Source organism: Electrophorus electricus, chromosome 4 (genome assembly GCF_041902795.1).
Source record: "Electrophorus electricus isolate QZ-2024a chromosome 4, ASM4190279v1, whole genome shotgun sequence".
NCBI lineage: Eukaryota > Metazoa > Chordata > Actinopteri > Gymnotiformes > Gymnotidae > Electrophorus > Electrophorus electricus.
Genome location: NC_137500.1, coordinates 24,004,430 through 24,032,042, shown reverse-complemented (window position 1 = coordinate 24,032,042; position 27,613 = coordinate 24,004,430). Strand labels below are relative to the sequence as shown.

General features: G+C 41.6%; 1 protein-coding gene across 7 annotated transcripts in view; it reads right to left on the bottom strand.

The window, feature by feature from the left end:
- The window catches only part of syngap1a (synaptic Ras GTPase activating protein 1a), a 73,760-nt gene that overhangs the window by 26,320 nt on the left and 19,827 nt on the right, over positions 1-27,613 (bottom strand). For 5 of the 7 annotated variants that reach the window (XR_014123281.1, XM_081712823.1, XM_081712822.1 and 2 more), the window contains exons 4-11: positions 9,590-9,684; positions 7,795-7,916; positions 7,144-7,297; positions 6,729-6,827; positions 3,780-4,019; positions 3,015-3,350; positions 2,599-2,743; positions 2,338-2,482 (exon numbers count right to left, since the gene is read on the bottom strand). Coding sequence is in view for 6 of the 7 variants with exons in the window: in XM_081712823.1 (XP_081568949.1) it covers positions 2,338-2,482; positions 2,599-2,743; positions 3,015-3,350; positions 3,780-4,019; positions 6,729-6,827; positions 7,144-7,297; positions 7,795-7,916; positions 9,590-9,684 (1,336 nt within the window). In the remaining variant the exon portion in view is untranslated. Of the gene's footprint in view, positions 1-2,337; positions 2,483-2,598; positions 2,744-3,014; positions 3,351-3,779; positions 4,020-6,728; positions 6,828-7,143; positions 7,298-7,794; positions 7,917-9,589; positions 9,685-11,021; positions 11,163-23,204; positions 24,883-27,613 lie in introns of those variants that run through there. The other 2 variants (XM_081712824.1, XM_081712825.1) reach the window with 2 other exon arrangements.

Genomic DNA, 27,613 nt, shown 5'->3' with positions numbered 1-27,613 from the left:
AGAATCAGACGAGGGCCAGGGGCAAAAATCCGAAGTCAAACAAGCCAGGACAAAAACTTCAAAGTTAGACACAGACAGACAAGAGTACCAAAGGGCCAAGCAGAGATCAAAACCAGCAGGTGAGAGCAAAGGTTCCACAGGCAAAGAGACCAAAGTACTAAAGAAGGACTTGGTACACAGACTGAGAGCAATGATACTGACGGTCAGGTAGACTTAAATAGCAGGTGCTGATAAGGAGCAGGTGCGTGTGATTTGTAACTAAGGTGACTGACAGAACTCTGGGGATGGGAACCTCTGGTGGCCAGCTGCATGAATCACAGATTCAACTCTCACAACAGCTCACAACTCCCACCAGCAACTAACTGCAAAGCAGAACCTCGCTTTCCTGAACACGGTTGAAAAATGGCTATATGCCCATGTGAAAGACAAGAGCTCTGTCCTGAAGAGTAATATAGCTGTAACAAACAGTTCTACTATCGTACCTGCAAGTCGGAACTATTTTTATGAGCATAAAAAACTTTCAACCAAGTCGGAACTATTTTTATGAGCATAAAAAACTTTCAACCAAGTCTAAGAACTGGAGGAGATCTGAAGCAGCTTGTCCATTACAAGCTCTGTAAATGTCTGCAGTCCTCAGATTGTCTTCCCAATCATGCACTGTCTCTCCAAGGATGAGGTTATTAACTGGACATCTTTATATCAGCAGTGGCTTACAAGTTGATTTCAGAGACTTCAGCCACATGCACAAGCTGTAGCGGAATCTATTCCCGTGCCCTGCTGCAATCCACCAATATTTCAGTGTCTGATGATGTAGATGATTTCTTAGGCTTCGTCATGGCTGACATCGAAGGAAATCCTCTGCCTCGGTCGACGTACAAAACAGGACTTGTTTACCTTGATGGTTTACATCTAGGACAGCAGGTACCAAAGAAACGATTTAAGCTGCCATGAGCTAGTCCATCTTTCTCCTTTTAGCCAGTTTCTTAACTAAAAAGTAAGATGTGCCGCTCAAAACCAAGGTTCCCAGATCTGGCTTCATGTAATATAGTCTGCCTGTCAGTATAGTTGAGTAGTCGGAAGATCAAGATGCATGGCCTGGGGTTGTTATTCCCTTCCTTCATGCGATGGGCCCTCTTGATGAGAATCTCGTGGCCTGCCAATATCCATTTCAGTAGATGTTTCTGGAGAAAAGATACAGTGTTGTTGCCTTCTACTGACTCAGGTAGGCTGACTAATCACACAATATTCCTATAACTCCTACTGTCTTCGAAGTCAGTCAATTTAGCTCGCAACTTCTCAAATTCCTGGAGTTGGTCGCAGGTTTGGTTACAGTCGGTCTAGACTCCTTGCTGTAAGTTAACCACACGAGAATGCAGCTGGCTAATAGCTTTGCCATGACTTAAAAGCTTTTTGTGAAAGAATTGTAGATTCACTGTGACTTCTACAATTCTAGATTTCAACTGGTCCAGTTGTGGAGTCAAAACATTAGTCAGGACTTCAACAACTGTCAAGGAAATCAAAGCATTCAGTCGACCTTGCAGTTTGAGAAATGCCTGTTTCACACTTTTCAAGATGGCTGCATCAAGCTCGTCGGACAAGATAAAAATGTCCTTAGGTTTCATTTTAACTGGAGAAAAATCAGTATCCAGTTTGCTTGGGGTTGTCATATCATCATATCCAATACTATGAGAAGGGAAAGGTGTCAAAAAAGAAGTGAAATTATCATTGCTGGCGGAGCTCAGAAATTAGCATGCTGCCATTGACATGTCACTTGGAACGCCCTAACACTGTCTTAATAAATGAAATTATTCTCTGCATATTTGAGTAGCACTATTTTAATCCTACAATGATGTATGATTAGAATTTTGGGAACTGCTGTTGCTCAGAGGAGGATGGAATCCCCTTTTGAGTTTTTGATTCTCTTAGATGTTCTTTGTCATGACTTTTTAGCTACTATCAACCTCGCATTGATCACAGCTTTAGAAACAGTAAAGCTGTGTGCAGCAAGGTCACAGAATTACTCATGTACAAATAACTACAAATAAAACTGATCTGAATTGAATGGGACAGAATTTAAATGCTCGGTTAGCGTGTGAGTATAGCATAGCATTACTGCTAATCTGTTAAGACTTTCCAGTTGGTCAACACATTCACAGTTGGTCAGAGTGGAATGTGGGGTAGAACAAAAGGTGTTGTGAGTGCTGGGATGTGAGGATTGTCTAGCGTAAAAAGCACATTAGGAACAGTTGCCATTTGGGCTGCTAAAACTAAAAGACCATTTCAGGTCAGAAGTACAAACAGTGCATCAGAGAGGTGGAGGCAGAGGGAAAAACTGACCAATGGGAGTTGATGATCTTGCAAAGTGCAAGTTCGCTGCACATGCGTAGGTTTGCCTGATGGTCTGGAAGCATTGAGGGTGGAGTTCGCATGGGGTCCACTTCGCAGTTCTCCTCTGACTCGTACAGCGCCCGAATAAACTCCCCTACACACACAGGAGAGCCTTCATCATCACCACTATCATCATCATCCGTAAACTGCCCAACACATAGGACATTTTTTTTATCACCCCCAGCTTTATTTCATCATCTGAACACATACCAATAGTGTCTTTAAGGTATCGGTGTCCAACAAGTTTGAGGTACTCCTCTATGGCTTTGGTGGCCAGTGTGTTCTCCCTGAAGATCAGATGCTCACGGTCTATAAAGCGATCCACTTCGGCCAACGCCATATCTGACAGAAAATCCTGCAAAAGAAAAAAATCCCTTAAAACTAATTCAGATTGTGTGCGTAACACATTTCAACTGAAAAAGTACACTCAAGACTAGTGTACTGAAAGGTATATAGTATTCCAACATCGCAACTGAAACAAATGGGGAAAAAATCTTCAGCTGACTTCCAAAAACTGCCCAAAAAATAGTCCCATAGCGGTGGGTCTCTAAGACTGGAGGTCTATACTCAAAACCTGAAAGAATCCAAATGCAAACCCCCAGAGCTAAGGAAGTGACCTCACAAACCTTGGCCTTGCCGGTGCTCTGCAGAATGTGCACCAGGGCACAGGCTACCTCCTCCTTGCTTTTCACGCTCAGGAGTGGCTCCAAAACAGAGCACAGTGTACGGTAGTTATTCGTCACGTACTCCGCAAACTCCTTATACAGCTCCATGGGCAGGATACTCATGGTCTGGTAGCGTGACTTCAGCCGCAGTGAAGCATTGATGACCTTGCCACTGCCCACACCTCCACCCTTGGCAAGGACGCTGGGCTGGATCACGGGGTACCACTGCTCCACAAACTGTCGACCCGTGATGCTGGAGATAGGAATGCTGACCAAGCCCAGATACGTGCTCTTCTCCTGCCGAGAACACAAAGTCAAAGATATAGGCTGGCCATTGCTAGATACCTTTGTGAGATGGCCTGTACTCATCTCGTATGCTAAAAAAAGAAACGATGAAGAAAATAACATGCTTTCATCTCTATCTTGATAAAATGAAGGTATGTTACTATTTTTAAGCTAAGCAACCTTGGGTGGGTGGGTAGAGGGATGGATGGATGGATGGATGGATGGATGGATGGATGGATGGATGGATAGATAGATAGATAGATAGATAGATAGATAGATAGATAGATAGATAGATAGATATTGATCCTTAAGGAAAGTACATCATTCCTGCTGATACTTCTAACGTTCACACGCTGGCTAAGCTGCAACACTGCTAGCTCCCAGAACTGCTAGTCATAACACTGCTAGTTGTCACACCCTGGCTGACCCTGGCATTCAGACCTTGCGTCTTTTCTTGTCTGTCTCCTTGTAGAGGTGCAGTCGTAGGCTGCGGATGGCGGGGAGGTTGTTGAACTCGAAGTGCTCGCCCCAGAAGACGGTATCGGTGCGAGGCTTGCTGGTGGTGCGCGCGTATAGCATGTCGTCCAGACATAGTTCGCAGTAATAGCGCTTCTTAGGCGGCAGGTCCCGTGCTTCGATGATCCACAACTTAAGTACATTGTCCACCCGGCGACTGTTATCCTGCAACGGTATCAGGATAATCAAAAAATATAAAACACCAGAATGCACAAAATTATATAAACTACAGTATATAAGATACTACCAGCAGTGAGCAAAAAGGGTTATATGGTTAACAATTATTCACAGGGGCAGTTATGCAAAAGTGATAATGCTACCTCTTTACATGTCATTTACTGTTAGTAATATTTTGCTTCAATTGTCCTTTGAATCAGTGAGGATTCTATTAAGTACTCCTAGTTTGTCAATAGATTTCAACTCCATAATGCTTACATGGCCTTGTGGGATTTTTAATTGATTTATTCTGAGAGACAATAAAATAACGTATCAATACTCCAGCTTTCTGCGCATACCATCCACATGATGGTAATAAAGGCGGACAAAGAACAATAAGGCTTTATTACATAGGATATAATTCTTCATGACAAACGAATCGAAATTTCACCCTCACTGATAATCCATCTGTGCATAAAGGCAACATAAGTATGGAAACATATCCTAGTCCTCTTAATGTATGCAGAAAGTCTTTCACACCCTTTCGAGTTTTACATTTTGGAAACTTTGGATCCAACTTGGATTCAACTCATTTTTCTCATGACTCTACAGTGACAAAGCAAAAGCAGGTTTTTAGAATGTTTTTTTAAATGTATTAAAAATAAAAATTGAAATATTCAATTTCTATAAGTATTCAGAACCTTCACTTAGTACTTGGTTAAAGCACCTTTGGCAGCAGTGAGTGGTTTTCTTGGGAGTGATCCTCTAGCTTGGCCCACCTTTCCGCTGGAAGGTTCTCCTTTTCTTCTTGGCAGAATCTCTCAAGCTCTGTTTGGCTGAGTGGCCAGATCTAAGAAGTCAGTTACTCGTTCCAAACCTCTTCCATTTGAGAATGATGGAGACTCCAGGACTCATGCACACTTTCAGTGCTGCAGAAATGTGTCAAGGCACTGAGCTTCCCTAGATCTGTGCCTTGACATAATCCTTGACAGAATATGTCTACAGACAATTCTCTCATCCTTCTCTCAACGTCAAATGATTGTTTTTTTCTGACATAGACCATAAATTGTGAGACCTTATATAGACATCTGTGTGCCTTTCCTAATTGTGTCTAATCAATTCAGTTAATGGAACAATCAATTCCAATAAAGTTTAGAGCATTTCAAGGAAGTAGGATAAACCACAGCTCAACAGCAAGTGTCATAACAAATGGTCTGAATTTGTATGATAATGTGAAATTTCAGTCTTTTATTTTTAATAAATTTACAAAACATTCCAAAATATGTAGGTTGATCTCAGAAAAATAATGTGTTGAATCCATTTTAAGATGGGTCTGAAACATATCAATATATGGACAACTTTCAGCATTCACTGAATTTAACAGCATTTTTTAAGCATCTGGGTTAATCTGGGTTCACTATGACTAGATACTCTCCTGAGACTGTAATTACTCAACCACATTAATAATCATAACAGTAAATGAGGGAGAGTCTTCTTTTCTCTATAACATTTGATTACATATAGCAAATGGATGCTAACTAGCAGATTTTTTTAAATGATGAGTAATTAGCTGGCCTACCATCGTCTCACCCTGTTTTTTAATTTTCATAACAATTTTTTTTATGCAAACAAATTTTCATTTATTTTAAATTGCATTAGTCCCACTGAGAATTGCAGTGTTTTACATCAGAGATTGCACTTGTTCTTGCTCTAATAGTTTTGCTACTTGCTTTATGAAACCCAACAGATGATGTTTCAGGAACATCGCCTGTTCAGCAAGTTACAAACCATCTGTGTTGTTTTAAACTCTTAATACCACTTATTGCTAAAATACCAGGAATATTTTTAGCCCATTTTTGCATTTGTCAAAATGCACGTTGGAGCTTGAGCATGTGTTTTATTGACTGATGGATACTTAAAATCATTTGGACATTTCATGTGGGAAAGTCTCTGTTGGTCTCCTGGACTTTGCTGGAATTTAATACATTAAATAAATGTAATAAATTTTAATTGTATAAATTACATTTAATTATACAGCTTTTAACAACAAGCACTGTCTCAAGCAGTTTTACAGGAGTTCAGATCCAGACATCTAGCCCCCTCAAAGTCAGTAGTGGCATGGAAAACCTTATATATGCCATTATAAAAAAGAGCCATATTCAAATGGAAACACCATACTCCCTTGGCAGCACTGAATAGCAGCGTTCATTCACAAATGTATCGTAATAGAGGGGAAAAGAGATGCATCAATGTTGAAAAAAGGAAATGATTGTAAATTTGGATAGTTTGTGGCAATCATTCTGGAAGGCCACCAAATGTATGGTCCCAGGTTCAGGTAAAACTGAAGCTTCAATGTCAATGTGACAGCATTTTGTAGACCACCCAATCTGACAGATACCTAACTGCAGTTAGCCCCTAACAAGTGAAAGATGGGTTCCAAGACAACCCTACCACATTAGATTAGTCAATACTACACAGGCAGTCATTTGTAATGCTATCATATTGGTTCCAGATGTTCATGCAAAGCTCCCACAGGCTGAAACAGAGTGGATGTAATATCTAACTTGATTATTGGACATATGAGACAATATCCACTCTGCCCCTACTGAAAGTCAAATCCAGCGTAAAGCAGTATAATGATATGACAATGCATTCTCAAATGGTTCCTTGTGTTTTGACAGGTGATGCATGCTCTCGATTCAGCAGGTCACTTCCCACCTTGTTGGGTTTAACCGCACGCTGCAGGTTCTCGATCCACTTGTCCCTCTCGGCAGCCGAACGGCAGGCAAAACACTTTGTGCCTGAGGCTGTTGTCACCTAAAAGTCGCATGCACACAGAGGTAAATACACACATACAAAAACAGGGCAAAGGTCACACACAAACACAGGATAAAAGGTCATGTACAGGTGGTCATCTTTGAGCCTGGTCATTTCTTCTTGACACTGGACTTGGAGTCAAAACCAAGACCACTATGGTTCAATATTCCCAGAATTCCAGCATTCCCAGAATCCTAGCTGGCTGAGGCAGAATCCAGTTTGATTAAAGTACCAAAAACTAGATTCTGTTTCTATTGGCTTATGATCTAGAAATAATCTAAGCAGTGTTAGTTTGGGTTTTGGTTTGACCACCCACCTCAAAGCAGTACTCCTGGCCGAGGATGCTGGAGTGGACGGGTTTGATGATGGCGTCCTCGTCCAGCGTGAGATCCAGTGCCTCAGCTGCACTGCTCGGGGACAGCAAAGACTCATGGGAGTGAGACTCCTTAAAGCTCTGCATCAGACGCGTTCTGCCAGGAGGGCAAAGGGAGGGAGAAAGCTATGAGAATTTCAAAGGTTAACTGCTGAGAAAGAAAGAGAAAGAGAGAAAAGATGGATGAGAAGCCATAATTCTTCATAATGGTGTTGCGTGGGGTTGTGGAGATTTGTGCAGTAGGGTTTTTTATTTACTGCCTGAAGAAGCAGGTGCCTGGGCCAAAAAGCTCAATGGAGTCTTGGACACAACTCAAGTGGAACTATGAACCACAGGTCAGGTAAACATTGGCAGCTCAGACTCTCTATGAAGCCAGTATTTACTATTGTTTAAGTCAAGCATGACAGCCTAGCAGGCTCACTCACACAAGGCTAGCCTGTTGGGCAGTTGCCTGGATGTTGAGTTTTTGTTTTGTTTTTTTAAAATATATACTACGCATGCAAGGTTGTAATGAAGGTTATCAGTTTCAGAGGAAATGACGATGTGTGTCCGTGTTCGTGTGTGTGTGTATGTTTGCATGCATACTTCTCGTACCTCTCCTGGTCAGCACTGCGAAATCGTGGGAGAATCATGTGGCGGAAGCTTCCGGTACGATCAAGTTTGGGCTGGCTCTTTGCTCGCTTAATTGAGCTTTTCAGACGGCGGCTAAGAAAACTCTAATCAGATGGACAGACATGTAGAAAGTTACCCAGACAGCTCGCAAGTAAAGTCTGAGAGAGACAGGCTGGGCTTGGTTTGGCCGTGCCGCATAGAATAGTTTGGTACAGTAATTACAAGCAGGAGAGAAAAACCTGAGCTAAGCTAAGTCTCTGACTCTCCAGGGGTTAAACCGCCCCATATTACAAAACACACGACAAAGGAAAGAAATGGCACAGAAAGACTCATTACTCCTGACAAGGAATCAGGATTTTCCCACAAACACTGCCAGCTCCCAAGGAGAAAAAAGTGGAACACAAGCAAATCATTTCAGTAAGATGATGCAAAAAGGGTGGTTTTGTGCTGGGGCCAAATGCCTTGTGTGAGATAATATAATGCACGAGAAAGGAGGAAAGCAAATCACTCCTCAGGTTGGTTTAATAATAATCCATGACAATTAGGTGTTCGATTGATTGATTGATTGACTGATTGATTACTTTAAACGTAGTGTTCATGGGGAACAAAGCATTTTCCCATCACTTTCAGAGGAAAGTGTTGGTTATGAGATTCAGTTTGTTCCTGTTTTAGCCTTTCCGGTTGGTGGAGAAGTACAACACTCTGCCTCAAACCACAAGATGGCGCTGTAACTGAATCAGTTCACAAGCTGTTTCTGGCCTGGTGACTCATGCTCAGATACTGCCTACGCTCTCACTCTCTTTCTTTCTTTCTTTCTTTCTTTCTTTCTTTCCTTCTTTCTTTTCAACTACCTCTGTCCATCTCTTTCTCTCCCCATTTAGCTCTCTCCTTATCTGTCTCTCCATCTCTCTCTCTCACTTTCTGCTTTCTGTTTCTCACTCTGTCTTTCTCCATCTTTCTCTCCTGGCTGTCTCTCCCGCTCTCAAAGCAATGCCGTCTGGCCATACGTGTTTAAAAGCACCTGCTCTCCTGTAGTTTCCTACAGCCTCAGTCCAACATCGTGTCAGCTTTAGCTATAATTATCTCATCTATAACACTAAACACCACCAAACAGAATTCTTTCAAACAACTCCAGGCAAACTCGGTGGGCGGTTCAGCTGTGACCTCATTAAAAGCCATTTTTTTTAGCAAAGACAGATGGAGGGCAGGTGCAGTTTAGCAGAACCACATCTCCTTGCACTCGCTCCTTCACTCTCACATTCCTACACTCCAAATACTAAACATAAAACTTCCCTCTACCTTCCTCTTCACAAAACCCAGGTGCAAAAATAGGAATTATGAAAATGACTGCACTGCACACTGTAGCGGCAGTGTTCCCCAACTCCGTCTTTTTGAACAGCTGACAGGCTGAATCAGGTGGATTCATGTGAGCAGCTGGGACGTCCCTGGAGATTCTCCGTTGTTACGTTGTTATGACAAGCCATGTAATAAATGGTTTACAAGCTCTAGTGAAAAGGACTCTGTAGTGCTGACCTTAAGATGCTCTGGACTACAAAATAACGTGGACAAAAATAGTCCAAAAACATGCTAATTACAGCATTTATCTTGATTATGATTCCTGTCTACAGTGATGGGCACTATGTGTAATGGAAACATTAACTGTAATCATATGCAATCATATAATCAATGCAATCATGTAAATGTTGAGCACAACCGGAATGTAGGCTGAGAGAGGTGGAGCCAAAGATACAAGAAAGGCGGAGCCTGTGGTACTCACGGACTGACGGAATGGCTGTGGAGGAGCAGTGGGAGGGGTTTCCATGCTTCTCTGCCTCACTGTGGCAAAGCTCTTTCTACGAGCACGAGCGTGCTCTACAGAGAGAGACAGAGATAGAGAGAGACAGAGATAGAGAGAGAAAGAGAGAGAGAGAAAGAGAGAGAGAGAGAAAGGAAGGCAGACTAATTGTTTGGCTTAGGGGGAAACAGGCAAAGGCCAAATGAGCAGCAGTAAGTTCTGGAACTCAAAGATCTAAAAATAGGCTGCAAACACACACACACACACACACACACACACACCTTCAAAGCTTTTTTCAGTTCATGGCTCCGTTTTCCCCCAAAATGTCTCTCTCCCTTCATGCTTGTTGTCCTAGATTTCCCCCAGGACTGGCACTAACCTTTTTCTTTTTATATATTTTGAGGAGCTATAAATACACAACCTTCTCCTCTACATCCATCGCCTTCTCTCTCTCCCTCTCCCCATCTCCCCTTCTCTCTCTCTCCCACGCACCTCTCTTTTACATAATTCCAGTAGCGCTGTCTCTCTTTCTGTCTCTCTCACTCCATTTAACTCTCTCTCGCCTCCCTTTTTCACAACCCCTCCCCCCACTGTCATGTCTTTCCTGTCTCTTGTCTTGTAATTCTCTTTCAAAGAGAACACACACCCTATCAAATGTAGTCTACACTAAAATTAAAAATATTGCATAAATTACAGTGCAACATTAACCAGTAATAAGAAGAGGCAATATCCGCATGTCATTTATTGTTCCCTATCTTTTTCACTTTCACACACACACACACACACACACACACACACACACACACACACACACACACACACACACACACACACACACACACACACACAACCATCTTTCACACTCTCCATATAAAAGAAAATGTGAAATCCCCTCTTAACGTTAAAACCAAAAGTTTTTTAAATAAAAAATGATTGATCGTAGAGCAAGGTTTACTGTGCAAATGTCTAGAGCTCACACGAGCACTTTCATTAGGCACAGAATTGCATAAATACGTCACATAATGAGACTTCATATGTGTCCTGAAATCTGACTTCAAAAGTTAAACCATGACTTTTAACTTTTACTCCTAAACTAAACAAAGCTAAATATATAGACAGATTGAGACAAAGAGCCATAGACATGCCGCTCCATATGTCAGTATAAGCCACGCTGACTCATAAAGGAGAAAAGGAATATACCAATTCAGGATAGGAAATATGAGTCACACACACACACACATACACACATCGTGATTTTCAGTCCTTGGCTGGTTTTTCTTCAGCACCTCTCACTCGTCCTCTCTGCTTCCCTGATGATGCTTCTCAGGGTGATCGAGAAGCAGGATGTAGTTATCAACTTTATCACTATTTCAACCTGAGATTGTGTTTCTGATGCCCCAAGGAGGAGACCTACTAGTGCTTATTCTGGACTCCTCAGTGCTGGGCGCATGGTGAAGACTGAGTCATCTCAAATCTACAGAAACCGGCCTGGGTCGCCGTTGTGCACGTCATCATTGCCATCATCATCAACGCCATCATCATTATTTTTAGATTGAAGAAAATGTTTAGATCTTGACGTTTCAAAGTGAGGATAAGAGAAAGAGAAACAGAGAGAAAGACAAAGAGGCTTACACAGCTGAATGTGCCGAAATAAAGTAGCATATATATATATACACACACACACACACACACACACACACACACACACAGACCAGACTTTATTTACAAAACTACTTGTACTTTAGACCTTTTCCAGCACAAATGAAGAGGGCAGAAAACTGCCATAATAAAAACAACAAAAACTGTGAGACCTTTAAGAAACTGCGCTGGCGTCTACTCTTGTGTCTGCAGGAAGCACACAGGAGTCTGGACGTGCTCATGGTCAGAGTGCATCGGCACATGCTCAGAGCTGCAGGCCCACACCCAGCAGAGCAGGAAGGTGCACCGCGGGATCAGAGAACGTCACAGACGTGGCCCTTGTGGTGCACTGGCCAAGGTGCTAAAGATGTCATGCCCTTTTAAATTCACAGCTGGAGCACTAAATGGACTGGCTCATTCACAGATAGCTGAAGATGCATGTTTTTAGATGCATCCGCATTTTCGGCCTTCGACTCAAATCCATGACCTCGGTGTCACTACCACTCTGCTCTGTCTGTGGAACAGGATCAAACTTTTTTTGATCATGAATGCTTTTGAAGCCTTCGAAAAATTCTACAAAAAAAAACTTTTATGAGAGTATATTCCTATATGCCATAAAACAAATACACACGACTCATTTTGCTGAAGTTGCTATTTATGCAGATCATGGTCAAGTTGTCCTCTGTGAGAGTGAGAAAAGGTTGAGGGAGCGCTTCCTGTGTCATGGGACATCATACCTCATAAACAGGAGCGAGGAGGGACAGCTGAGACTCAGAAAAGCTGGACTCACACAGGAGAAAAAGAAGCGCTCCTCATGCAAACGCATATTAAGACATGTATCTTGAGTAATTAGCAAATAAATTGTCGACTTCAAAGCCGCGGAACAAAGTGATATGACGTGATGAGTCACCGGTCTTTTGCTGCTTTGTTTTTTTTTTCTTAATTCTGCGGCTGGATGGGTTTTTCTTTCGAGAAAGCCTGCGAGAGCCTACAACCCACACCGCCTGTTGTCAACTGTTCGGTGTGAGAGTTGGTCCAACTGCCTACGGTACATTGTTCAAAATGGGCGAGAGAGCATTTGACAACTGCTGTCTGGTTATGGATATATTCATATATTGTCTGGGGGTTCCATTATATTGTCAGCTCCATGGTTCATACATACACAAAAACACACAAAACACTTTCTCTCTTATTGATTTTTTCAAACTGGCTCACAGTGATGGAGCTCTTAAAGACAGTGTGCATGCATACATGTGCAAGCATGCGTGTACACACGCACGCACACACACACACAGACACACACACACACACACACACACACACACACACACACACACACACACACACACACACACACACAGACAGTGCAACAGCTTTAAGCCCTTGTGTAAGGCTCAGTAATTAAAAGGAGATAAAGAAAAACCTGGACAGTTATACTGACCCTGCCAAGAGAGAGGTAGGGAATGAGCAAGGTGTGAACTACTGCCCCCTTTCTGTGCCTGACTGAATTACACCCTCAGCAATATTTATAATTGACCTCCTTAAAGAACAGGAAAACAGAATAGGTGGTGGGTGTGGCTAATTTTTAGATATCACACAGGCTAGCATTTCTGGTGCAGGAAATCCAGAGGGCGGTTTATACGGCACAGTAGAGACGCCTGAATGAGCTACAAGGCTTAGGGGATGTGTGCAGTTTTGGGACAGACATGGTCTGGTTCTTCACACTGAATGAGCCAAAATGAAGGTTCATGATACTGTTGGGTCAGGCTCATGCTTGTTCTGAGTGAGGCAGGGCGTGTGTCATTAGTTCAGGTTAAAGTGTGTATCTAAAGGTATGCCTAACATATACAGGTAAATATGTGCAACTGCATATTTACATCAAAATGGCTCCAACCTACCACTTTAAGTCTGGGGCAAAGAAAGACACTATGCATACATGCACCACTCTGTGGCTTACCACTTTACCCAACAAAAGTCCAAATCTACACAGCTATATTTAGACAAGACCACACTACTATTTAAGACACTGTCAAATGAAAATAGTTAACTTAGAAAGGCTTTCTGTTTATCTATACAGCCCTTTTCTGTATGTATGTATGTATGTATTTATGTATGTATATATACAAACCTGTCTGTGCTCTATAAAAAAGCACAGAAAAAAGAAAGAAATCCAGTTTGATAGTACAGAAAGGACAGAGCAGCTGTGATGTTATAATAGTACAGAAAGGACAGATGAGCTGTGATGTTATAATAGTACAGAAAGGACAGATGAGCTGTGATGTTATAATAGTACATAAATGACAGAGCAGCTGTGATTTTATAAAAGTACAGAAAGGACAGAGCAGCTGTGATTTTATAATAGTACAGAAATGACAGAATAGCTGTGATGTTATAACAGTACAGAAATGACAGAGCAGCTGTGATGTTATAATAGTACATAAATGACAGAGCAGCTGTGATGTTATTATAGTACAGAAAGGACAGCAGCTGTGATGTTATAATAGTACAGAAAGGACAGCAGCTGTGATGTTTTAATAGTACAGAAAGGACAGCAGCTGTGATGTTATAATAGTACAGAAAGGACAGCAGCAGTGATGTTATAATAGTACAGAAATGGCAGACCAACAGTGGTGTTATAATAGTACAGAAATGACAGAGCAGCAGTGATGTTATCATAATACAGAAAGGACAGAGCAGCTGTGATGTTATAATAGTACAGAAATGACAGCAGCTGTGATGTTATCATAGTACAGAAATGGCAGACCAACAGTGGTGTTATAATAGTATTTCGCTAGACACAGCAGATCAGAAGGGATCTGCACTCCACTGGTGGACCTGCTGTTAAAGACGTCACGAAACTAAGGAATTCATGTCACAGAGGTCAGGCTCTTCCTGACGCAGCACTCCCAGAATGAGGTACACATTCAAGTGAACAGCTAGATCTCATCTCTGAAGAGCTCACTGATCTCTGACCCCAGGTTTGATCCAAGCAGGACTTGGTCTATGTAATATTTAGAACCCCCATGCTCATTTAGAAAAGGTGTCATGAATAAACCTGATGTCTTTTCAACTTTGAGGAAAATAAATCTTTCGAAGAGTTGTCGAAGATGCATACATGCTGCAGTTGGTGTGTGCACAGGGTAAAACCAGGGGGTCTGTTATCAATAGCATAGTAAGCACAATGTTACTTGTCACTGGAACAAAGGGGGGAGCCTTTGGATCTGCTGCCGCAGGGAACGTCCTCTCAGACTGCTGCGAATGAGCAGAAGAAGGCTCCAACTAGCCTTGGGCCGATAAACGATATTATTCAATATTGCGATAATTTAAAATCAATCATAAGCAAATTATCGCTCTCTTTCTTTCTGTCACATACAATTTTTTCAGCACCTTCCCCTTTAACTATTCCCAGTACAAAGTCTGCTTTGCCACACAAATACAAAATGACCAAATAACATTTATGGAATTTAATCTGACTGAACACAATTTGAGCAACTGAGGGTTTAGGGCCTTGCTCAGGGGCCCAACAGTGGCAACATGACAGTGGTGAGGTTTTAAACCTACTGATTACTAGTCTAATTAACTAGAATTATATATATATATATATATATATATATATATATATATATATATATATATATATATATATAAAAACATTATAACATTTTTATTCTGGTAAAGAACACTGAGCTACATGCAAATGAAAGAGAGAAACTCCAGTGTGTGACATACTCTCCAGAGAAACTCTAGTATGTTACATACTCTCTGGTAGAGAGTGAAAATGCTTGTCCAGAGGATCCTAATGTACAGGGGGTCAACATGTCAGTTTTAAACCAAACAAATGAAGAGAACTTGTTTAGACAGAAACAGTGTTATATAAAACCAAAAATAAAATCTCAAGTACTCTACCCGATGGCCACGGAATTTAAATTGCTGTCATGTTTACAGAAATATGCTACTTGGCAGGAACAGCTGAAAAATTAAACAGGTGATAATTATAGCAGTATGTTCCCAAGCATAGCTCCATTATCACCAAAACAATACTTCGAGATTTGTTAGGGTGCCTATGTCCCTTAACCAGGCAAGGCCCAATGATTCACAAGCAGCACATGCGATTAATTCCCTGTAGAATGAATCATTTGTCTACATGCGATTCATTCCCTGTCAAAAGTATCATGTGTCTGAATGTAGACTCATCTTAAACCCCTAAGGCACATTCAAAATGGCCTTTACTTTAAAGTTTATCGAAATCATGAATCATTATGAGGAAAAGGTAAGGATCTTGTAGGTCTTAGTTTGGACAAAGCAGATGAATCTGCCTATAGAACCATGCGCACCCTGTGTGAGGCAGCCCATCCTGCGGCCCAGGAGAGCTCCTGCCCTGCAGACATTCGCTCTGAGCCTGCCTTTAATATCCCCACGCCACTGGAAAACCTGAAGGAAGTGGATCAGGACCTCTGATGGCAGGTATATCTCCTAGAGAGTTGACACAGACTTCAGGATCAACCTACACCTGACAAACCTGCCTCTGATATTCAGGTGTCTGAGAAAGCTCTTGAGATATATATATATATATATATATATATATATATATATATATATATATATATATATATATAGTTTAAATGAGGATTAGGTATGCAAGCTCAGAGTTGTGACAAGCTTATAAAGAGCAGTGGATCTACAGGAGTATGGCACGCCTTTACACCAGTGCTCAGAAGAGCGTTTCGCCTCTCTCTCCCACTCTCTCTCTCTCCCACTCTCTCTCTCTCTTCTTTCTGTCTTTTTTCTCTCTCACTCACTTTTTTTGCTTTCTGAACCGCAAATTCTATTCTGAATTCCAGATCTTTGTTTGATCACCATGGTTACGGCCTCCATTTCAGTAGAGAAAGATTTTTGACACACGAAGCCAAGAGGGGGATCACAGCACATGAACAGTCAAATACACACACACACACGCCCACTCACATGCCCACACACACACACACACACACACACACACACACACACACACACACACACACACACACTCACACCCACACACAAACAGCACAAGCACAAGCACCTTTCATGTATGACTGCAAACATATACAAACACAGACACACATACAAACAGGTGAGCACAAACACACACACACAGACACACACACACACACTCTTTCACCAATGCACGCGTATACACATATAAGCACACATGCATACATACATGCTATCACACCTATAGTTAGTGTGACACACTGTGCAAGTACGTCATATATGTATAAGTGCACATTGACATACACGCTCTACTTGACACCTTGCAAAAATGAGTTTGGCAGGTAAATGTACCTGCAGGATCTTGAGAGAGCCGACTAACACATACGATTACAAAGCAGAGATTTCAACATGTGCAGTAAAGCTGGGTGACCACTGACGGATTAAAAGCTTCACCTTCATGACAACCAGAAATATCGTGGCTGTTGCTCGTATAATTTGTTATCATTATTTGTTACTCTTAATGTTAAACTTGGAAAAATAACACACGGATGTGCTATAATAGCACATTAATGCAAGCTATGATATTTGTGGAATTGTAGTATCATGTGGTGTTTGTGAATTAATAATTACAGCACTTCACATATCAAAGCATTTGCATATATTGCATGCATGAGCTTAGCAGTATAAAAGTAATTTCATGTCGTAATAGCACTCGACCCTAAATGTAACCCAGGACCTGTGATTTTTCATACACTGTGAGGGGATGTGTGTGAAACAGATGTGAAGACAGAAAGATGGACAAACAGATCAATTGATGGATCAAAGATAAAATTGGTAATCAATATCTAGATAGAGAGACAGACAGAGAGACAGACAGACATGCAGGCAGACAGACAGGCAGGCAGATAGATAGTAAGCACATGGCAGCGCAAGCATGTGTCTGATAATGAACACTTTATACTCCAATGGGTTATAAAAACACAAGCACAGGAATATAAATTTCCCTGCGGACTTGTTCGCTGGTGCTGTGGATGGCTACGATCACAAAGTATACATCAGTCTGTTTATCTGCACCAAGCGGAGGCCATGCACACACACACACACACACACACACGCACGCATGCACACACACAAACTCTGTAGCTTCACGTCACATGTGCATCCAGATTCGAGGAGTGTGTGTGCATGCGTGTGCGTGCGCGCGTGCATGTGTGTGTGTGTGTGTGTGTGTGTGTGTGTGTGTGTGCGCGTGGGTGGGAACAGCTCCAAGCCAGGCCTGCACTGCTATGTGCATCAACAGAGAAAAAGAGAAAGAGACTGAAAGGGGGGGGGGGGGGTTAGTGTGGGTGTACATTATCTATATAAATATACAACAACCCAGGGCATTTTGTATGCGCGACACTGTGCAACAAGTCTTTTAGCAAAGAAATAAGAGTCTCTGAGGTTCTCACATCGGTAATACAAGAGGAGATATCCTACTGTAATGTACAGCTCTGAGAGAGACAGACAGAGAGTCAAGAGGAGATATCCTACTGTAATGTACAGCTCTGAGAGAGACAGAGAGAAACAGAGAGAGACAGAGGTCATATCCTACTGTAATGTACAGCTCTGATAAAGTGAGAAAGAGAGAGTCGACAAGAGATATCCTTATATAATGTATAGCTCTGAGAGAGCCAGAGGAGATATTCTACTATAATTTACAGCTCTGAAAGAGACAGAAAGACACAGAGAGAGACCGAGAGGAGATAACCTAATGTAATGTACAGCGTTGAGAGACAGAGAGACACAGAGAGAGACTGAGAGGAGATATCCTACTGTAATGTACAGCATTGAGAGAGACAGAGAGACACAGAGAGAGACCGAGAGGAGATATCCTACTGTAATGTACAGCATTGAGAGAGACAGAGAGACACAGAGACCGAGAGGAGATATCCTACTGTAATGTACAGTGTTGAGAGAGACAGAGAGACACAGAGAGAGACCAAGAGGAGATATCCTACTGTAATGTACAGCATTGAGAGAGACAGAGAGACACAGAGACCGAGAGGAGATATCCTACTGTAATGTACAGCGTTGAGAGAGACAGAGAGACACAGAGAGAGACTGAGAGGAGATATCCTACTGTAATGTACAGCTCAGAAAACGCGAGAAAGAGAGACAAAGAGGAGAGAGAGAGAGCTGTCATGTACATCTTTGAAAGACAGCAAGAAACAGAGAGACAGAGAAGAGAGAGAAAGAGAAAAAAGAGAAATGTGTTGAGCTGAAATGTAATGCAGAACCATTTATAAACCTTTCAGCATTTTTGAGCTAGCACCTTGAATTAAATAGCATTTTCACCTTAGATGAAATGAGATTTTCAATAGATTATTTCCCCAGACTATTAATACACTACCAATATGGTACCATACTCAGATTAAGCCTATATATACCTTTATATCAGGTGTGAGGACAGGCCATAATCAGCAGGACTTCTCTGTCATGCAGATGTTTGCGCTTCCTAAAGATCACATATGAATTATATAACAAGTTCATGAATGGATAGGTGTGACTTGAACGGATTAATTGAGGCAAACCTTTTTGTCTGAAAACTAGCAGAAGAAGCATATCATAGCTGAACCATCCTGATTCCAGTTTTGTTTTTCATATCTTTCTTTCTTCACAGATGAGTTCTTTGCAGGGTTTTAAAGATTTTGTAAGGTTTTAAAAGGTTTTACTGGTGCATGAAAAATGTCAAACATTTAAACATTTTATGTCTTTGTAATTTAAACAACAGGAGCTCTGTTTTGTCTCCTGTTGAAACTCTTTATGGGAGCTATGATAATTACAGTAACTGTTTATTGTAACTGAGATGTTGTCCTCTGTGCTTGAGAAGACAGAAAACAATGTTGAAAGCAGTTATTTTATGTGTGTGAAAACATTCATTTGTAATTGCTAAAGTCTAAACCAAAAAAAAGAATCAGCTGTCTGTAAAGCAGTTCAGTAATTGGAAAATTAAAATGTAATCTATTTAGTTAGTTATAAGTAAGGAATTGAAAGGTTTTATTTCTGATTGTGTAATTATTGTTATTATTGTTTGTGATTGTTTAATTCCTGTTATTTATGTTTGTGATTTTATAGTTGTTGCTATTATTGTTTATGATTGTCTAGTTATTGTTATTATTTTTACTGGATAAAACAGAGGACAAATGCAGGTCAGGATCTCAACTCTGACTAAAAAGGAAATAAGGACAAAATCGCAGACCATTAGCAACTGACCGGTAAACATGTACAAAGTGAAATTATCCTTTGCATGCAATGAAAACAATAAAAAGAAGCTTTAAACAGTCTATTTGATATCACTGTATATAATGAAACTCTATGGTCTGTGATTGTGGTATCAAATCACAAGGTTTTATTTTTGCGGTTTCTGTACTACAACACAGCAATAGGACCTGTGTTGAAACCAATACTAATGAATATAACCACATTAACAGTAGTATCACATAATATATACTGTAACATGTCCATCACACTATAGCTCTTGTATCACAGCTTACTCTGCTAATTTACTGAAGCCAACGCTAATTATAAGTCAAAGAATTTATAATTTACCTTAGAATTACTTAAAGCAGTCAATCTGATTTATCATGCAGTGTTGTTCTTTTCCTTGCAAAGGTGTTCATGCAAATTATGATTTATATAACTGTTCAAATAAGCCTCAATTTGGCATATTCATTAAATGTGTCAGAATAAGACTACATATCAAGGATTAGGGTTCACATATCTTTATAAATGCATACTTTTATTTCTGTTGTTTTTTTGGTTAGGGTCAGTGTAAGCTAAAGCGCTCAAGGGATTTTGTCCAAGCTTAAACACACTGCATTAATTACACAGCGCTGTGGAACTGAACGTACCGAGAGACTGCTGGATCATGTACGAACCTTCTCAAGTCCAGCAGCCCTAATCCTTTAACACCAGGGCGACTCAAATGCCCTGGATTGTTTAGGGATTCCTACCTAGCCTAGATGATTATCTGATTAACAGCAAGTTAAAGACAAAACCCACATGAATGCGCTGTGGAGCGGGAGACCCTGGGGTTAAAAGCACCATGGTTCACTGGTTCTTATGAAGGGTCATAAATGAACGCAAAATGACAGGAAGTGTGTGCAGGAAAAGGTCATATAAGGTCAATGTTCCACCTGAGGCCGAATGTCCACAGCAAACGACTGGTAGGTGGTTTGAAGAAGGAAGGTGGAGTATAAGAGTAACTGGACTGAGCGCGTGGGTGGACGAGAGGAGAAAGAGAGGGAGACAAAGAGAGAGAGCCAGGAAGGGGAGATCGAATAAATAAAGAATCGTCGGCAGTGCAGAGTATTATGCAGAGCTGTCAGGGTAGCAGAACCGATGATGTCAGCTCCTACAGGGGGCGACTCTGCGCCCCGTGTTGGCCCTCCCACCTGTGTCCACTCACACCTCGCTCCTGAGCGACCTCACGGCTAACACGGGCACTGTGGAGTATGAGAGGAGATGGTCAGCAGCTCTGGACTGTCCTCTGAAAGGTGTCATTCACACAGGAAAAGACACCAGCGCTGACTATCCCTCTCTGAGAAAACAATAGGCTCGCTTCGTTTCAAACCAGACCTCATTAAAACTGCAGTTTTCCAGTGTTTATAACTGTACTTCTCATTGGGCTTAGACCAGTACAAATCATTTAACCCTTCAAAACTCCTAATAAATAAACTTTCCTAAAATAGGAAACCTGCAATGTGGTTACACAGGTCTTAATTTTACCACTCTGCAAAAAAAATGTTTGTCGTCAGATTTAATTGACTTTGAAAAATGTCTGGGATGTACTGCAGCAAATAGTTTAATGAACACAAAATACACGAGCACACAAATATGTGAACCTACTCTGACTTTCCTGATTTTGAAGACTATCAGTGTTGAAGGCTTAAATGACTTCCTCACTGGACGGTGTGTAAGGCCAGTTAGAAACTCCAGTACTAAAGCTATCAGTGAGGTTCTGCTGTGTGATCATAAAAACAGTCAAGAGTTTTAATAAAGCATGGACCGAAAATGAGCAGATCTAATCTTTAATAACCTTTAAAAGTACCTGACTGAAAATGGCTAATGTTACAAGCCCATAATTAAGTACAGTGCTGGCCAGTACTGCAACAAAGTCAGAAGAGTTCTGAGACTTCCTTTATACAGTTTACATGGATTTTAAACAAAAAATTATTTATTATCTATTCACAATGTGTACGTTTCAACGAATTATGAATTTAATAATGACTTAATAATTTGAAAACGTAGTTTATTCTAAGCATCTTCTCACTTTAAAATCATAATAAAAAATTAAAAATCACCAAATTTCATTGTACACTGCTATGATGACAATAAATCCTTCATATGTGTTATTACAAAGACAAATTAGAACTCACACATTAGGACAGTGATGTTTGCTGTGTGCGTTCCAACTTTAGACAATCTTAACCTGTCCTCCAACCTGTGAAAGACGTATGCAGGAAAGATGACGAAATGCACCTTCTCTTCAGGAGAGTGGGAGCAGGTCCTTTTAGCAGTAGACGTTACTCAGGATCCCACTCATAAAGACAAGGTGATACTTCACCTATACCTTTAAAGAGGATCCACTCCAGTGACTAACACAGCTAATTCGGGAACTGCTGTGGGTGTTAATTACATGTCCTCATATTTGGGGCCTTAAAAAATGAACTGGTTAAAATAGTAGCAAAAGTTCTAAAATAAGTGAATGGACAGTGTAAACACAATCACAATTGTTATTCTGAATCCTGGGGACTGAGGACTGGCAAGGGGTGACGTCTGCGTTTTTTCAGGCACCAGTATATTTTTGATTGGAGTGCAAGATTTCTGAATCACCACTTGCCCTTTGACACATGAAAAAACGTAAGATTACATTGTATAAACAGCTTCATTTCACAAACAATTTCATAAACAACGGAAGGATCCACAATACGTTCAGATCTCCCTGACACAGAAGAGCTGTGAGAACCCTGCCCCCCTGCCCCATCCGCTCCTCAAGTTAATTTACCATGGCGACCAGTGTTCATTTACCACGGTGACCAGCGTTCATTTACCACGGCGACCAGTGTTCGATTTCCAGCCTAACACCTCAGTGCCCCTGGGCCATGATGCAAACTCCCCACTGTTTCTCAGACTTAATTTGAAACTAACTCAGCATTGTATGGATAAATGGCAAAGCTATAGGAGGTAATTTAACACTTATACTGCGGCAGGACGCAATGCAGCTAAATTTACCACATTCTACTTAAGCCTTCCTTCATTTTTTTTTCTAGTCTGGGTGGTTGCTAGCGTTCCTACCATCTCCGGGGCTTGCTGAGATCTGCTGCGTTCAGTGAGGGGGAGAGAAGGAGTGGTTCTATGTCACAGTGGTTTCAAGCAAAGTCACACCAGATGCATCTATACTCGACTCTAATTGCAGTCCAGGCCTCTGCTGTAGCTGACTGTAGAATTTCCGATGACTTAATTCTAGAACTCCTGTTCCACTGAACTCTAGAACTCCAGCTGCATTGATCCTAGAAATGCAGGTGGATTGATTCTGGAATTTTATTAAATTCAAAGCTGTCTAGTCAGCTGCTTCCCATAACAAACACACTCATACACACAATTATGCACGCGCCCATGCACAAGCACACACACACACACACACACACACACACACATACAGACAAGTTTTAGAGTCTTGCACTTTATCAGGACAGTGGCTACACTAAGCTCCTGCACAACTGACTGAGGTTTACACATAGCTGATGTCAAATTTCGACTACTGTGTTACTAAAGCACATAATTCAACCAATAAGATAAACACACACACAAGCACACTCGCACATACAAACACATCTGTACGTGTTCAGGTTGACTGATCTGTGTGAGCATCTGGTTTTGCAAGAATTAGCGTAATTATCAGACTAAGAGCATTATTATGAAACTTGATCTGGTTGCTTACCAGAGAAAGACGAGGCTTCAGGCTTGCAGGCCTCTGCCCTTTTCCATGTCAGTCTGTCAGTCTGTCTGTTTGTCTGTCTGTCTGTCTGTGGTCAAGGCTGAGGTGCACAGAGGAGAAGACGTCTGCAGGACTGCAGGACAGCAGGACAGGGAGGCTCCTGAGTCTTTTCAGACAGGCTTTCCTTTTAGGAGATCCAGCAGCGCTTTTCCACCCATCTCCGAAGCTGTGGGACAGGCCCGGTGAAGTAGCGCGCGGGTGCCGCGTGCGTTCCGTTGTCAGCGACCCAAACCCGCTCTGTACAAAGTCTAAGGTGACGTCAGCACTTCCAGCCGGCTACTTTTTGGAGCCCGGCATCAGAAACGTCCAGTTGGAGCTTTGCCGTTAGCGCGAGCGAACATGTGCAACACTTCGAGGCGCATTAATATCTAATAGTTTATCTAAATAACCTGTTAAAATCTTAAGATTGAGATAGTATTTTGCAGTGCATTATGAAATTAAGGAGTAATTCAGTCAGTTGCACTTAAGGAGACATATATTGTATGTCATATTTCATATAATATTGTGCTTGTGTTTAGAATAATAATTAAAATAAAGCTGAAAGAGCAGTTAATAAATTATTAATCGCAGTCTACCTTCCTCTCACACGGAGGACGCCTGCTATTTGCAAAGCATAAATATTTCATGCATCATTTATATACTAACTCATTTTAAACGAACGGCGAGCAAACGGGCAATCTTCATGTGTATCCTCACAGTTAAAAAAACATGCGCAGTTCATGTTATAATTGCTCAAGCGAAGCCGTCTCCCTCTTTTGCCATCCCTTGTCCATTCTCTCCAGGTTAGGAAACGGCTGTTCGGCGCTAGGCAGTCCGGCTGAAGGTTTGGTGTACGCGGCCGCCTTTGGCTCGTATCTCCCTGACTTTTCACCTCCGGCTCTCTCAAAACCCTCTGGCACAATCCCGATTCCGCTGCCGTTTCCACGGTACCGTAAAGAAACCAAGCTGGATTCTCTCATCTTTCGCTCGTGTATTTTTATCCAGTCAGTGTTAATTATCGTCAAGATAAACGTCAGCTCAATATTTTTGATGGACTTGGCTTCAGTTTACACTACAGATGATTTTTTAATCCAGTCGCGCTAGTCACTCCATACAGACGAGCTCACATTTGGAGTGCGATTTGCTAAATATTGAACATAGCCTATTCCACATCGAAGCGAACGCTAGCCTGCAAAGCGAGTGATCTAGTCTATGCTGCTTCAAACTTAATAACATTTGAAATGCACGCGTGTGAGCCTAAGCAATGACAATTAACACGCGCGCGTCCCTCGGCAGAGACGCGTGCCAACTGCAATATCCTCCCCGCTGTTGCGTTTGTCAAGGGATGCGCGCGACAACGTCCTCGCGCAACATCTTACGACAACAAAGCGTGGAATAAAATGATCATTCGCACATTTGCTGAATGTTCTTCGTGATAAAATCGCTGAATTCTCGTGTCAGAAAATGTTCGTGCGTGGGCGGACCGCTGGCACATCATCTCCGCGTGAGATAAAATAACGCGCAGACCCACAGCGCTGCGCGCGGCTTCTGCGCGTTTCCAATGGGCGGTTTGGAGAGCTGGGTATCTGTGTGACAAGAGCGCGTGTTTAACCGCACTCTGTCCCTTCTCGCTTTTCACTCTCCGTAAGTCAGAGACGGATGAAGGAGACTAATGAGAAAGATGAGGAACCCCCTCCCACTACACCACGCAAACACTCTCTCACACATACACACATTCCCTCGCTCTCTCTCTCTTTCACACACACACACACACACACACACACACACACACACACACACACACACACACACACACACACACACACACACGCAGAAACATTCAATCACTTAGAACACCAAGCACAAATATGCCAGTCTTCTGGCTTTAATGCAGATACACCTAAAATGTTCCTTTTCATCACCAGTACCTTTTAGTAACAGAACGTGGTAAAAGCAAGTTTTTGTTACACTTAACATCAGTGTGCGAAACAGTAAACGATAGTGGCTGATATTTTGAGTTTATGCACAAAATCCGCTAATGGACACCTTTCTCTTCTGTAAATATATATGATTTTCCTTAACAAAGAGCTGAAATCTTCCTCATATTTAGAATTGTGAACAATACCATTTTAAATCAGTTAATTCATGTGTGGAGTTAATTTAATCAGCCAAGACATTTGCATAAAGTATCTGAAATAAAATGGAACTGAATCAATTCTAAATTGAGCTGACCTGCGCCCAGCCCATGTTGTACCAAAGATGTCTTGAATGTGATCCTTATTAAAATCTACTGTGTATCTGTGCTTTTGAAAATGAAACACACGCATACATGCACACATGTACACACACACACACACACACACACACACACACACACACACACACACACACACACACACACAGACACACACACATTTCTTCCTCCATAAGGTAAAAGAGCATCAGTCATGGCAGTATGCAAAAACACAATAATGCATAATTTGCTCAGGAATTTGGTCTCTAATTCTACAAAAGGCATAATCTGACTAATTCACACTGCAAAGGGTGCTATGATTCCTCTATTTAGAATTGCATTAAGGTATGCATTGTTTGCTTGTTGAACACCCTATTTGTGATTCACTGGTATAGTCCAGAGGCGAAACCAGCTAAAGTATACTGCATGGACTCAACCAAGATGCACAGAAATGGGGTGGGACAAGATAAGGTCTTCCTGTTTCCATGACAACGCAAGCCGGCAGCTTGCACATTATGGTTATCGTTCCCAGCACAGGAGGAACGAGCATGAAGTAGGGGGTAAGAAGCAAGACAGGAGAGATATGTAGAACGAGAGAGGCTAGAGGGAAAAGAAGAGAAAGGGAAAAACAAAGGGATAGAGAGGAAAAGAAGTGGTGGGGGCCTTGAATATCGCCCCCCCCCCCCCACACACACACACAATCCCCACCCCTCTCTCCCTCTCTCTTTCTGACCCCACTGCCTCTGCTTACAGCATAGCTACAGCACTCTGTAATTATTACCATGGTTACAACCAAAGCATAGCTGAGTGCTGACCTCAGAGCTGCTCAGCTATCCTTCCTCCCTTCAAAAAAGTCCATGTTTTTAAACGCCTTCATTCTGTGCCATTAAAACATTTAAATTCCCCTCTCTCTCTCTCTCTCTCTCTCTCTCTCCCCCCCCCCTCTCTCTCTCTCTCTCCCACTGTTTCTCCCTCTTTGGAGTGTGTGTGCATTAACTCTGCAGCCATGCCTTGCTGGGCTTCTGCTATGTGGTGTCATGGCTATAGGCCCTGTCCTACTGGTCAGGGATCTGCATGAGTGTATCCAGCCAGATCACCCTTGCAGACTCCCAGTGTCCACTGCTCTCTCCAGTCCTGACCTTGGCTCTTCCTCCTACTCTGGATACCTTTCCGCCAACATGTCTAACACATGCTAATTTATTCATTTGTTCAAGTGTTTTCACGCCTCAGAGACCCATGGCTGTCAGTGTAGCTGTAACAAGCGTTATGATATTAAAGCCCAGAATTCAGAGTTGACCTCTGACTAAGCCTGTCAAAAATGAAGGAATTACACGCACATACATGCGCATGCACACACATGCACACACACACACACACACAAGCACAGACAGACACACGCATATCCACCACAAAAATCCACTGCTTTATACAGCATCAATACAATATTTTTGCGATTAATATGGAAAATACAGAAAATTTTTGAAAGATTCTTGTGGAAATGAGCTTACCAACAATGGTAGCTATACATCCCATATATAAGGGGGTGGTATCGCCAAAATATTAAATACAAGAAATATGTCTGTTACCAACTACAATTACAAATAGCTCAACAATACGTTTTTGTACTTACTCAATATTAGCTGATTCAGAAAAAATTGCTTTTTATTGCATGTGTCAGTTATTGATTGGAACAGCTTTTAAAGTCCCAATTATGAACCGGTGCAAGACTGTAATTATTATTATTATTATTATTATTATTATTATTATTATTATATCTATACAGTTTATCAATGTAGAGATAGGATTAGTATTTAATACCTAAAGCTATTTATTAACTATACTTTGCTGGGATAAATAAGTTCAAGAGAGAAGAGAGTAAAGTTGTACTCTAAGTAATAAATTGCATACATTATTGGACTCTTACAGTTCATCAAGCATCTTGCAGCTCTATTATACTGGATTTTCATTTCCAAAAACACATAAAAGCACCTAATGGGTACTAGAATAATGCTTTCATGCACTCTTTAAAAAGGTTGATAGGGTGTCGTTCCCACATCAAGACACAGGTAGGAAGTGCACAGGTTGTAACTGTAGCATGAACATGAGCATGTGGAAGGCTTAGACCTGTCAACATGGGAAA